The sequence below is a fragment of the Nycticebus coucang genome, chromosome 13, assembly GCF_027406575.1.
Source record: "Nycticebus coucang isolate mNycCou1 chromosome 13, mNycCou1.pri, whole genome shotgun sequence".
Taxonomy (NCBI): Eukaryota; Metazoa; Chordata; class Mammalia; order Primates; family Lorisidae; genus Nycticebus; species Nycticebus coucang.
The window spans coordinates 21023215-21035694 of record NC_069792.1 but is presented as its reverse complement, the minus strand read 5'-3'; the positions used below and the strand labels follow the sequence as shown (position 1 = coordinate 21035694).

At 38.9% G+C, this 12480-nt stretch overlaps 1 protein-coding gene across 2 annotated transcripts in view; it reads left to right on the top strand.

The window, feature by feature from the left end:
• The window catches only part of TRAM1 (translocation associated membrane protein 1), a 49246-nt gene extending 43714 nt beyond the window's left edge, over positions 1-5532 (top strand). Inside the window, exons 11-12 of one of the 2 annotated variants that reach the window (XR_008373787.1) lie at positions 338-508; positions 3974-5532. Coding sequence is in view for 1 of the 2 variants with exons in the window: in XM_053558713.1 (XP_053414688.1) it covers positions 3974-4047 (74 nt within the window). In the remaining variant the exon portion in view is untranslated. The remainder of the gene's footprint in view (positions 1-337; positions 509-3973) is intronic. The other variant, XM_053558713.1, reaches the window with a different exon arrangement.
• The last annotated feature ends 6948 nt before the right edge of the window (positions 5533-12480 follow it).

Below are 12480 nucleotides of genomic sequence, written 5' to 3'. Positions count from 1 at the left end.
GCCAGCTGGGGTTTTAATACTGATTACTTTTAATCTGTAGGTTGCTTTGGGGAATATGAATATGAATGTATATTTATTTGGGTCTTCAGTTCCTTTCAGCTAAGTTTTGTAGTTATCAATATATATGTCTTACACATCTCTCATTAAATTTGTTCCTAAATATTTAATTCTTTTTTATGCTATTGTAAAATAGAATTGTTTTCTTCTTTGCATTTTCAGATTCATTACTGGTGTGTAGAAATATAGTTGGTTTTTGTATATTGATCTTGTATCCTGCAACCTTGCTAAACTTATTTATTCTAATAGGTTTTTTTTGTGAATTCCTTTGGATTTTCAGTATACAAGGATCATGTCGTCTATAAATAAAGATAGTTTTTACTTCTTCCTGTCCAATCTGGATGCTTTCTATTGCATTTTCTTGCCAAATTGCCCTGGCTAGAACCTCCACAACAATGTTGAATAGAAATGGCGAGAGCAGACATCCTTGTCTTGTTCCTGATCTTAGGGGGTAAGCATCCATCCAGTCTTTTACCATAAGTACGATGTTAGCTATGGGATTTTCATGAATGGTTTTTAACAGCTTGAGGAAATTCCACTCTATTCCTAGTATGTTTATGTTTTTATTATGAAAGGTTATTGGATTTTGTCAATTGCTTTTTATTCTCACCTCTATTGAGATGTTCTTATGGTTTTTGTCCTTTTTTCTGTTGATATTACAGATTGCATTAACTGATTTTCAGATGCTGAACCAATGATACCTTCCTGAGATAAATCTTACTTGTTCATGATATATAATCCTTTTTATCTCTTGCTAGAATTGGTTTGCTAATATTTTGTTGAGTATTTTTATATCTATATTTATACAGGAAATTGTGTATACTTTTCTTGCAACATCTTTGCCTAGTTTTGCTTTTGGGGTAATTGTGGCCTCATAGGATGATTTGAGAAATAGTCTTTTTTTGTTTTTTAGAAGCATTCTTTTTTTTTTGTAGAGACAGAGTCTCACCCCATGGCCCTCGGTAGAGTACCGTGGCCTCACACAGCTCACAGCAACCTCCAACTCCTGGGCTTAAGCAATTCTCTTGCCTCAGCCTCCCGAGTAGCTGGGACTACAGGCGCCCGCCACAACGCCCAGCTATTTTTTGGTTGCAGTTTTGGCCGGGGCCGGGTTTGAACCCGCCACCCTCGGTACATGGGGCCAGCACCTTACCGACTGAGCCATAGGCGCCGCCCTTTAGAAGCATTCTTAAAGAAATGTTTTCTAGGTTTCAATATGGGGATCTCATACATTTTTCATTTAATTTATTTTCAGAGATCTTATTTTTTAATCTAATATACAAGCTCTTTTTTACAAGCAGTTTTAATTATTTGTTATAAAGAAATGCTATTTGTTTTCTTTAAGATACCGTCCTTTGAAACCTTCCTAATTCACTTATTTTAAAGTTTACACTAAAATACAGTCATAACATCTGCAAATATTAATACCTTTCCTTTCCCTTGATGTATTATACAAGCTATGACCAAACTGTAATACTGAATAGAGGAAAAGAGTATAGACGTCCTTATCTTCTTCCTCATATAAGGAGGAGAGCTTCTAATATTTCATCATTAATAATGTTTTATAAATGCTCTTTATTTAGTTCTCTTCTGTACTTTGTTTTTGTCATGACTGGATATAGAATTTTAAGATAGTCATGTAGTTTTTCCCCATTCTCCTAATGTAGTGAATTACATTGATTTTCAGATATTAAAATTGATCCTGCATTCTTGGCATGCATCCAAGTTGGTGATAACACAAGTAGTCCCTCCCTTAGCTAAGAAACCCAGTGAATGCCTGAGACTGTAGGTAGTACCAAAGTCTATACAGTCATGCACCAGATGGTAACAGGCAGGCCATGTGTACAACAGAGGTCCCTTGAGATTATAGTAAGCTGTTTTTACTGTACATTTTCTGTTCAGATAGATTAAATACCTTTCTATTACATTAATGTGCAATATTTAGTCCAGTAACATGCTATACAGTTTTCTAGCCTACGATCCGTAGGCCATGCACGCAGCCTAAGTGTGTAGTAGGCTGTGCCGTTTGAGTTTGTATAAGTACATCACGTCTGCACAGCAAAATTGCCTGACATTTCTTAGAATATATCCCTGTCGTTAGGCAACACATGACCATATATATGTTTTTCCTATACATGCCTGTCTATAATAAGGCTTAATTTATAATTTAGGTGCAATAAGATTATAATAAAACAGGTAAGGAAGGAGTAGGAGCCACCTACACTGGCAGCACTGATGCGCTGCTGTACGTCCCTGTTGCTGAGTTGGTTTTTCTAGCATTCGGTTTTGTTTTGGTTTTGTTTTTTTTTTTGAGACAGAGTCTCACTTTGTCGCCCTTGGTAGAGTGCTATGGTGTCACAGTTCACAGCAACCTCCAGCTCTCAAGCAATTCTCTTGCCTCAGCCTCTAGTTCTAAGGTTAATGGTTTCAGTCTCTGGTGAAATCCTGCATCTTTTCTTGAGTGTTTGTTCTTTTAATATCCCTTTCTAATAACTTCAGATCTGCGTCACCTGATGTTCTATTTCTGATTTTTTTTTTCCTCCTGATTCTCAGTCATTCAGTCTTATTGTCTGGCATGCCTGGTGATTTTTAATTGATTCCTATGTGCTTTATATAAAAATTTATAGTCTCTCAATTGAATATGGGTAGCTCACTCTATCTCACTAAAACTGATATATTTTCAGTTTGCCCCCATTCCTAGGATATTAACATAGTAGGTGTTTGTAAGGGCTTTCTTTCCCTGATAAAACCTGAAATCAAAATTTGTCTCCCTATCAGTGTGAGTTTTCCAGTTGTCTGTTTAACTTTCCAGTTCCTTAGGAGTTGCTTTAGTACGATGCTCAGTTTCATATTGGAAATGCCTTGAGGAAGAACTTCATATAGAATGTTAGGGTTTTTTCCTCTGCAGTTCTCTTTTCTCCAGAACTTTGCCTGGAATCTTGGCTGCTTGGTCTTCCTAATCTCAGCTGTATGTTGTTACTGTCTTGTACTCTCTACATCAGCTCCATCGAACCTACACATGGTCCAGGAAAAATAGCAGTTAATGCAGACTCACCTCGGTTCATTTCCTTTTTTTCCAGGACACACAAGTCCTAGCTGCCTTGATTATTTTCCAGAGCCTCCAAACATCCATTTTTATATCCAACTGTTATATTTTGAGGGAGAGTTAGTCTGACATCAGTTTCTCCATCCTATCTTGAAGAAGAAAACCATGGTACATTCTGAAACTTAAGAGTTACCCTAAGTACCAACTTTTCTGTATGTTCTAAAGAAATGTCCCCAAGAACTTTGCTGTCAAATGTGAAAAGTGTATTTCTACCAAATGACTGCTCTTGAGGTTTGATGTTTTCTTTTGAGGGGGTGGAGATAGGCACTCACTCTGTTGCTCAGGCTGGAGTGCAGTGGCATCATCAGCTCACTGGGCACAGGTGGGCCTGCCTCAGTCTCCCGAGTAGCTAGGACTACAAGGACACACAACCACACATGACTAAAAATTTTTTCTTTTTTTTGTAGAGACAAGGTCTTACTATGTTGCTCAGGCTTGTCTCCAACTCCTTTGACCTCAAGCAATTCTCCTACCCTGACATCCCGAAGTGTTAAGAGTAGAGGTGTGAGCTGTGGTGCCTGGCCTCTTGAGTATTTTTAAATTCCTGTAACTTTTTAAATAGTCTTCTATTCTGTCACTTTTTTCTACTTTCAATAGAAGTTACTTTTATTTTTAATTTGCTGCTTTCAGTTTGTTGTGCTGAACACATTACCAAGTTTTCTCATTGGGTCAGATATTAGTTAGTAAATATGTTTCACCAGTATATATGTTATATTTTAAATTTTCTTTTCTGAAGGAGCCTTTATGTATAAAGATTATATTACTTGCATTTACTTACAAAAGAGTAACACTGGTTGTTTTCTTTTTCAGAAAATGGTGTAAATGGAACAGTAACATCAAATGGAGCAGACTCTCCGCGTAATAGAAAAGAGAAATCTTCATAGTGGATTATAAACTGATTAATGTCCCCAAAGAAATCTGCTTTTTACTGTGTCTTTCGGCATTAGAGATTTTTCCGTTCTTGAAAATACAGTTTGTGCTCTTTGATTCTTCCTATTGTACTGTTTCATAAATTTTTTTAAAAGGGCATTTGAGGGGAGGATGATTACTATGACTGAAAAAATATTTTAGCTTAGACTGAGCTACTTGCCTTCAAAATAGTTTAGGGACCACCACCATCGTTTATTTTCTTTTTTATCTTTGAACATTTTTGTAATGATTTGAAGAAGAAACTATTTACAGAAATCCCATATATCAGTGATACAGTTTCTTGCTTGCATCAGTTTTTTATAATGTTAGCAAGGTAGCCTGTTCCAACAAGGTCATATTTTTTTAAGTTATCTTTCAGGGTAAAATGGAAATAATATAAAGTTGGATGTCAAACTTTACTATCTTTTCAGTGTTCTCTAATTTTTAGGAATTTTTGTAGCCTTTACACCTGGAAAAAAAGATTTGTAAGATTACGAAAATAATTGTGTGCTTTATTTTATAAGTAGCAGTTGTTAGTGTTATATCCCATTTAAAAGAGAAAATACTAATGGTTACAACAGGGAGATTTATTGACATATATATTGAGGAAATATCTAATTAACATAAAAGTACACGTGAAATAAAAATCTTTCTTGTGCATTTTCAACACTTGTAAACTGGAAATTAGAAAATATTTACTACGAAGAGGAAAATCTCACATACCCCTTTTGATATGTTTATTAATAATGATTCTTAATGGGGCTTGTCATAAGTTTGATATGCACAGCATCTTAGAAAAATATTGCTTAACCTGGAAACCCTTTTAAAAAATAATGCCTACTTGATTTATAACAAGAATGTCAGGTAATTATATATTTGGAAAATATTTAATGCACTAACTTTAAAAAAATTGAAAATTCAGGTGGATAAATAGTCTTACAAAAGACAGTGTGCTTTATGTTATAACTATAGCTTTGGTCCCATCTTTAATTGAGAAACATTTATCTGTACAAAACATATTTTTGGATAAATATATATATATATTTGTATCTTTACAGAAAGGCTCTAAAAAGCATTTGAGTAAAATATTTGGTTCCCTTTTCTATAATTAGCCTTTAAAATCCTTATAGCTACATTTGGTTGTTCCCTGTCTTTACAGTCTATATTGCTTCTTGTTGGTGTTCACATCTTGTTCCCCATTTCTCAGTTCTGTCATCAGCTAATGGTTGTGCCATTTTTAGTGTTAAAGTTGTAGACCTGTCAGGTCTGCAGTTTTAGTTTCCATGCTGCTAGAAAGTTGTGCTTTTTATTTCCAGCTGTTTCCCTACTTCCTGAAAAAAAGTAGTAGTTCTCCGTAGCATTATGAAGTTTTCAGTGGAACCAAATTTTTGCCATTAAAAACTGGCATCTTGAACTATATATTGAGAAATCAATCAAAATAAAAATTTTTACTTTAACAAGCTGCATCCTGGATGTTTTCTTCTTGTTAGCTATTATGCTATTGAGTATTTAACTTCATTAAAATGTACTATGTTTAGGGCGGTGCCTGTGGCTCAAGGAGTAGGGTGCTGGCCCCATATACCAGGGGTGGGTTCAAGTCCGGCCCCAGCCAAAATCGCAAAAAAAAAAAAAAATTCACAAGATACAAATATACACACAAGTAACACTGTAAATTATAAATTGCAAACTGAAGACCTTGCTCACAAATATCCTGAGGGAAGTTTGGGGTTTTTTTCTTCTATTTTTTTTTTCCCCAGACAGGGACTTGCTCTGTTGCCCAGGCTAGAGAGCAGTGGCATCATCATAGCTCGTTGTAATCTCAAACTCTTAGGCTCAGTGAGCCTTCAGCTTCCATCTCCTGAGTAGCTGGGACAACAGCCAATTCCTACAAAGCTGGGCTAGTTTTCCTATTTTGGGGGTGGGGTGGGGAGGGATTTTCTCAGGCTGGTCTCAAATTCCTGACCTCAAGCAGTCCTCTAGCTCCAGCCTCCCAGTGTGCTAGGATTACAGACATGAGCCACGTCTGTAATCCTAACCAAAAAGTCTTTCTTTACTGGCTTCCAGATCCTACAGAATCTACTGATCCCACTATCACATGGACTCAAGTTTAACTTTGAAGCCCGATGGAAGCATGTAGGACCTTGACCAAGACAGCTGCTATTTTAGACTTTCCAAGTGACATAGTTGCTTCCTATTCTGGGATAGTCTTTCCTCTGAAAAATACCTTCTTGCCAGCATTTAATTAATGTGAATTGAAACTTAACATAAGTTTCTGGGATTTATGAATACAACACGGGATAATAGAATCAAGCTAGTTAATATATCTATCATGTTGAATACTTAACATTTTTTTGTGATGAGAATTCTTGAAATTTACTTAGATTGGGCGGTGACTGTGTCTCAGTGGGTAGGGCACTGGCCCCATCCCTATACCAAGGGTGGCGGGTTCAAACCTGGCCCTGGCCAAACAACAAAAAAATAGCCAGGTGTTGTGCTGGGCACCTGTAGTACCAGCTACTCAGGAGGCTGAGGCAAGAGAATCGCTTAAGCCCAGGAGTTGCAGGTTGCTGTGAGCTGTGTGATGCCACGGTACTACCAAGCGTGATGGGGTGAGACTCTGTCTCTACAAAAAAAAAGAAATTTACTTAGTTTTAAAATGTATTTTTTTTTTTTTTTTTGTAGAGACAGAGTTTCACTTTATGGCCCTCGGTAGAGTGCCGTGGTGTCACACAGCTCACAGCAACCTCTAACTCCTGGGCTTAGGCGATTCTCCTGCCTCAGCCTCCCGAGTAGCTGGGACTACAGGCGCCCGCCACAACGCCCGGCTATAAAATGTAGTATTTGTATTGACTATATACACCATGCTGTACAATATAACTTAAAAAAAAATTCCTCTGTCAGGTATTTTGGACCTTTGACCACCATCTCCCCATCCCTCCTATCCTCTCAGCCTATGTAACAACTATTCTGATTGTCAACTGTTTTAGATTCCACATATGAGTGACTACGTACAGGATTTGTTTTTCTTTTTCTTTCTTTTGTTTTTTTTGAGCTATGTTGTCCTCAGTAGAGTGCTGTGGCGTCAGAGCTCAGAGCAACCTCAAACTCTTGGGCTTCAGCGATTGTCTTGTCTCAGCCTCCCAAGTAGCTGGTACTATAGGTGCCCACCACAGCGCCCAGCTGTTTTTTTTGTTGTTGCAGTTGTCGTTGAGCAGACCCGGGCTGGGTTCAAACCCTCCAACCCCAATGTATGTGGCTGGCACCCTAGCCACTGACCTACGGGTATGGAGCCAGGATTTGTTTTTTTGTACCTATCTGATTTCACTTACTGAAATGTATTTCCAATACATTCAGGTTGTCACATATATGACAGAAAAATGTCCTTTCTAAGGCTGAATAGTACTCCATGGTGTACATATGCCACATTTTCTTTATCCATTCATCTGCCACTGGACACTTGGAGTGATTCCATAACTGGGCTATTGTGAGTAGTGCAGCAGTGAGCATGGGAGGGCAGTTCTCTCTTCAGAAAACTGATTTCAAATATTTTGGGTAAATACACAGAAGTAGGATTGCTGGATCATATGGTAATTCTCCTAGTTTTTGGAGACTCCTCCAGCAGTTTTCCATGATGGCTGTACTAATTTACATTCCTATGAACAGTTCCCTTTTCTTTATATTACCAACATTTGTTACCTTTTCTGTTCTGCAATAGCCATTCTGACAGGTGCAAGATTATGTCTCATTGTGCTTTCAGTTTTTCCCTTATGTTTTACAGGTTTTGGTCTTACATTTAAATCTTTAATCTATTTTGAGTGTATTTTCTTATATGGTATGAGATGAGGATCCAGTTTCATTCTTCTACATGTTGATACCCAGTTTTCCCAGCACCATTTATTGAAGAAACAATGCCCTTCCAATTGCATATTCTTGGCACCTTTGTCAAAAGCTACTTGGTAGCTCACACCTGTAATTCCAGTACTTTGAGAAACTGAGGCAGGAGGATTTCTTGAGGCCGGGCCTTCAAAACCAGCCTGGGCAGGGTGGTGCCTGTGGCTCAAAGGAGTAGGGTGCCAGCCCCATATACCGGAGGTGGTGGTTTAAAACCTGGCCCCAGCCAAAAACTGCAAAAAAATAATAAATAATAATAATAATAATAATAAATAAAACCAGCCTGGGCAGCATAGTGAGATACCACTTCCCACTGTCTCTACAAAAATAAGTTTTAAAAATAGCCAGGTGTGGTGGCACATGCCTGTAGTCCTGTCTACTCAGAAGGATGAAGCAGGAGGATCACTTGAGTCCAGGAGTTCAAAGCTACAGTGAGCTATGATACTTCACCCCAGCCTGGATATCAGTGAGTCCCTGTCTCTTAAAAAAAGGGTGGGTGGGGGGAGGAGGAGCAAGATTGCTGCTGAGTAACAGCTTCCTTGCAACTGGGCATAGTGAGTCTGGGGAGAGAAGACATCAGGCATCTCTGGCTAGTGAGATCTGCCCAGAAACATCCCTTTGGGGACATAAGGAGTCAGCATGAGACTTCTGGACCCCATGAGGAGGACAAAGCAGTGGAGAACTGGCAAATGTTTGTGTGTGTTTGTTCAGTCTAATCTCTCCAGCAGCAGTGAGATTGCAAACTGGAAAGACCTTACCTGTGAACTGTTTTGGTTTCTTTGGACTTGGCACTCAGTTGAACTACCTTGGGAGAACTTGGGCAAGAGTGCGGAGGACTTTAAGCATTGTCTACGGCCCCAGACTGAGCCGCTGAGCCAGACGGAGCTACTAGTGTTCAGCTGTGGACTGCGCTGAGCCATTGTGGGAGAACTGCCCCAGCAAGCTCCGCCCTCAGGGTCACAGAGCAAGGATCAGGCGGGAATGAGTAATCTAGTGACTGAAGCAGCCTAAAGGCGGGGACTGAGATGCCTTACAGCCTTGGCCCTCAGAGGCATAGAGACTGGTTTTGGCGCACTGGGTTAGTGGATAACCCCTTCAGAAGTGATCCCAGCAACAAGTGCTTTCCTGGGAAAGCTTCTGCTTAGCCAAGGTTAGCAGTTTACAGTAACTTTTAAGTGGGCTGAGGAGAGATTTAGTCTCTCCACCCTGAGGGGTTTGAGAAATCAGCAGAGGCCTGCAGTCTCCGTCTCACAGCCATATCAACATTGTGATTAACATCTCATACCCCAGGAGATCACCCGTTGTCCAGACACTATCCAGCAAGATATATAAACTGCTTTGTTTTGGTTTTGTTTTTTGTTTTTTTAATTTCAACATTTTCCCTATAGATTTTTCTTTTCCTTGTTTTTCCTCTTTCTTTTCTTTCTTTGTTTTTCTAGTTTAAATGTAATTTTCCATTGTTCCCTTTTTCAACAATTAGAACGTCATTCTTGCTAGTGTTTCTACCCCATTTGGTTTTTCCCCAAATTTTATCCCATAAAGTTTCCTGTTTCCTTGTTTTGGTTTGATTTATAGCACTTTTGCTTTTCCTCTCTACTTGGTGGAGGTAGGGTACTGTGTCCAAAGAGGCTGGCAAAGAGCTGCTGACCTCAAGGGAACCATCCAACCTGGCACTCCCAGTGGTTGCGGGTTTTAAGGTTGGGTCAGAGTACCCTAATGTACATCTATATTGCTCCTGTCTCCCTCTTTCTGTGCCTATCTTCTTTTTGTCAATATTCCCTTTTACTCACCCCTTCTCCTATCTCTTTTTTCATTTTTGTATTTCTTTTTTCCCTTCTTGCTCTTCAGTCTTCTCATCCTTCTAGTCCTGTACCAAAAGGACTCATTGAAACCCTAGTGCAGAGGCATGGCAACTTAAAGATCAAGAGGAAGTGAAAGGAAAATTAGGACAAAGATACAGATAAAAGAAATCACTCATGAGTAAGAATCAGCAGAAAACTCCTGGCAACATGAAGAACCAGTCCAAAACAACCCCCCCCAAAGGACTGTGAAGTAGCTACTGAAGAGGATTCCACCTATAAAGAAATATTGGAAATGACAGAAATGGGGGCGGTGCCTATGCCTCAAAGGAATAGGGCACTGGCCCCATATACTGGAGTTGGTGGGTTCAAACCCAGCCTTGGCAAAAAAAAAAAAAAAGACAGAAAGGGAATTTAGAATACAGATGATGAAAACAATGAAGGAAACTGCTGATAAAGTGGAAAATAACCAAAAGGTAATCCAAAAACAAAATCAAATAAGAGATGAATGATATGAAGAATATAGAAAGAATGTAGCAGAGCTGAAGGAACTGAAGCAGTCAATTAGGGAATTCAAAGATGCAATAGAAAGTATCAACAACAGATTAGACCAGGCAGAAGAAAGAATCTCAGAGGTAGAGGACAAAGCTCTTGAGATAACTCAGATAATTAAAGAGGCAGAAAAGAAGAGAGAGAAAGCAGAACGATCACTCACAGAATTATGGGACTTTATGATGTGTTCAAACATACGAGTTATAGGAATCCCAGAAGGGGAAGAAGAATGCCCCAGGGGAATGGAAGCTATACTAGACAATATTATAAATAAAATTTCCCAAATATCACAAAAGATTTTGATGCACTCCTTTCAGAGGGATATCGGATGCCAGGTCACCTCAACTCTAACCGAGCTTCTCCAAGACACATTGTGATAAACCTGTCCCAAAGTCCAGACAAAAGAAAAGATTCTTTAAGCTGCCAGGAGTAAGCGCCAGTTGACCTACAGGGGCAAATCCATCAGGGTGATGGTGGTGCAGACTTCTTTAATGAAACTTTCCAAGCAAGAAGACAATGTCATTTCCCTTTAATCTACTTAAACAGAACAATTTCCAGCCCAGAATTCTATACCCTGCTAGGCTAAGCTTTAAAACTGACAGAGAAATCAAATCATTTACGGATATACAAACACTGAGGAAATTTGTCACAACAAGACCAGCTCTACAGGAAATACTTCAACCTGTTCTACACACTGACCATCACAGTGGATCAACAGCAAAGTAACAACTCAGCAATTAAAGGACAGAACCTAACTTCCACACTGTTGCAAAAGATAAAACTAAGCAATGGACTCTCACAAAATAAGATGAACAGGGCAGCGCCTGTTGCTCCGTGAGTAGGGGGCTGGCACCATATATGGAGGGTGGTGGGTTCAAACCCAGCCCCTGCCAAACTGCAACAAAAAATAGCCAGGCATTGTGGCAGGGGCCTGTAGTCCCAGCTACTCGGGAGGCTGAGGCAAGATAATCGCTTAGGCCCGGGAGTTGGAGGTTGCTGTGAGCTGTGTGAGGCCACAGCACTCTACCAAGGGCCATAAAGTGAGACTCTGTCTCTACAATAAATAAATAAATAAATAAATAAAATAGACAAACCTTTGGCCAGGCTAACTAGAAATAGAAAAGTAAAATCTCTAGTAACCTCAATCAGAAATGATAAAGAGGAAATAACAACGGATGCCACAGAGATACGAGAGATTATTTCTGAATACTACCAGAAACTCTAGGCCCAGAATTTTGACAATGTGAAGGAAATGGATCAATATTTGAAATCACACCCTCTCCCTAGACTTAGCCAGGAAGAAATAGAGCTCCTGAACAGACTAATTTTAAGCACTGAGATTCAAGAAACAATAAAAAACCTTCCATCAAAAAAATGCCCTGGTCCAGATGGCTTCACACCAAAATTCTATCCAACCTTCAAGAAAGAGCTTATTCCCATACTGCAGAAATTATTCCAAAAAATTGAGGAGGAAGGAACCTTCCCCCAACACGTTCTATGAAGCAAACATCATCCTGATACCAAAACCAGGAAAAAACTCAACTAAAAAGTAGAATTTCAGACCAATTTCACTCATGAATATAGATGTAAAAATTCTCAACAAAATCCTAGCCAATAGATTATAGCTTATCATCAAAAAAGTCATTCATCATGATCAAGTAGGCTTCATCTCAGGAATGCAAGGCTGGTTTAACATATGCAAGTCAATAAACGTTATCCACCATATTAATGGAAGCAAAAACAAAGACCATATGATCCTCTCAATAGATGCAGAAAAAGCATTTGATAAAATCCAACATCCTTTTCTAATTAAAACACTGAAGAATAGAGGCATAGTGGTACATTTCTGAAACTGATTGAAGCTATCTATGACAAACCCACAGCTAATATTTTACTGAATGGAGTAAAACTGAAAGCTTTTCCTTTTAGAACTGGAACCAGACAAGGTTGTCCTCTGTCACCTTTACTATTCAACATAGTGCTGGAAGTTCTAGCCAATACAATTAGGCAAGACAAGGAAATAAAGGGCATCCAAATCAGAGCAGAGGAGGTCAAACTCTCCCTCTTTGCTGACGACATGATCTTATACTTAGAGAACCCCAAAGACTCAACCACAAGACTCCTAGAAGTCATCAAAAAATACAGTAATGTTTCAGGATATAAAAT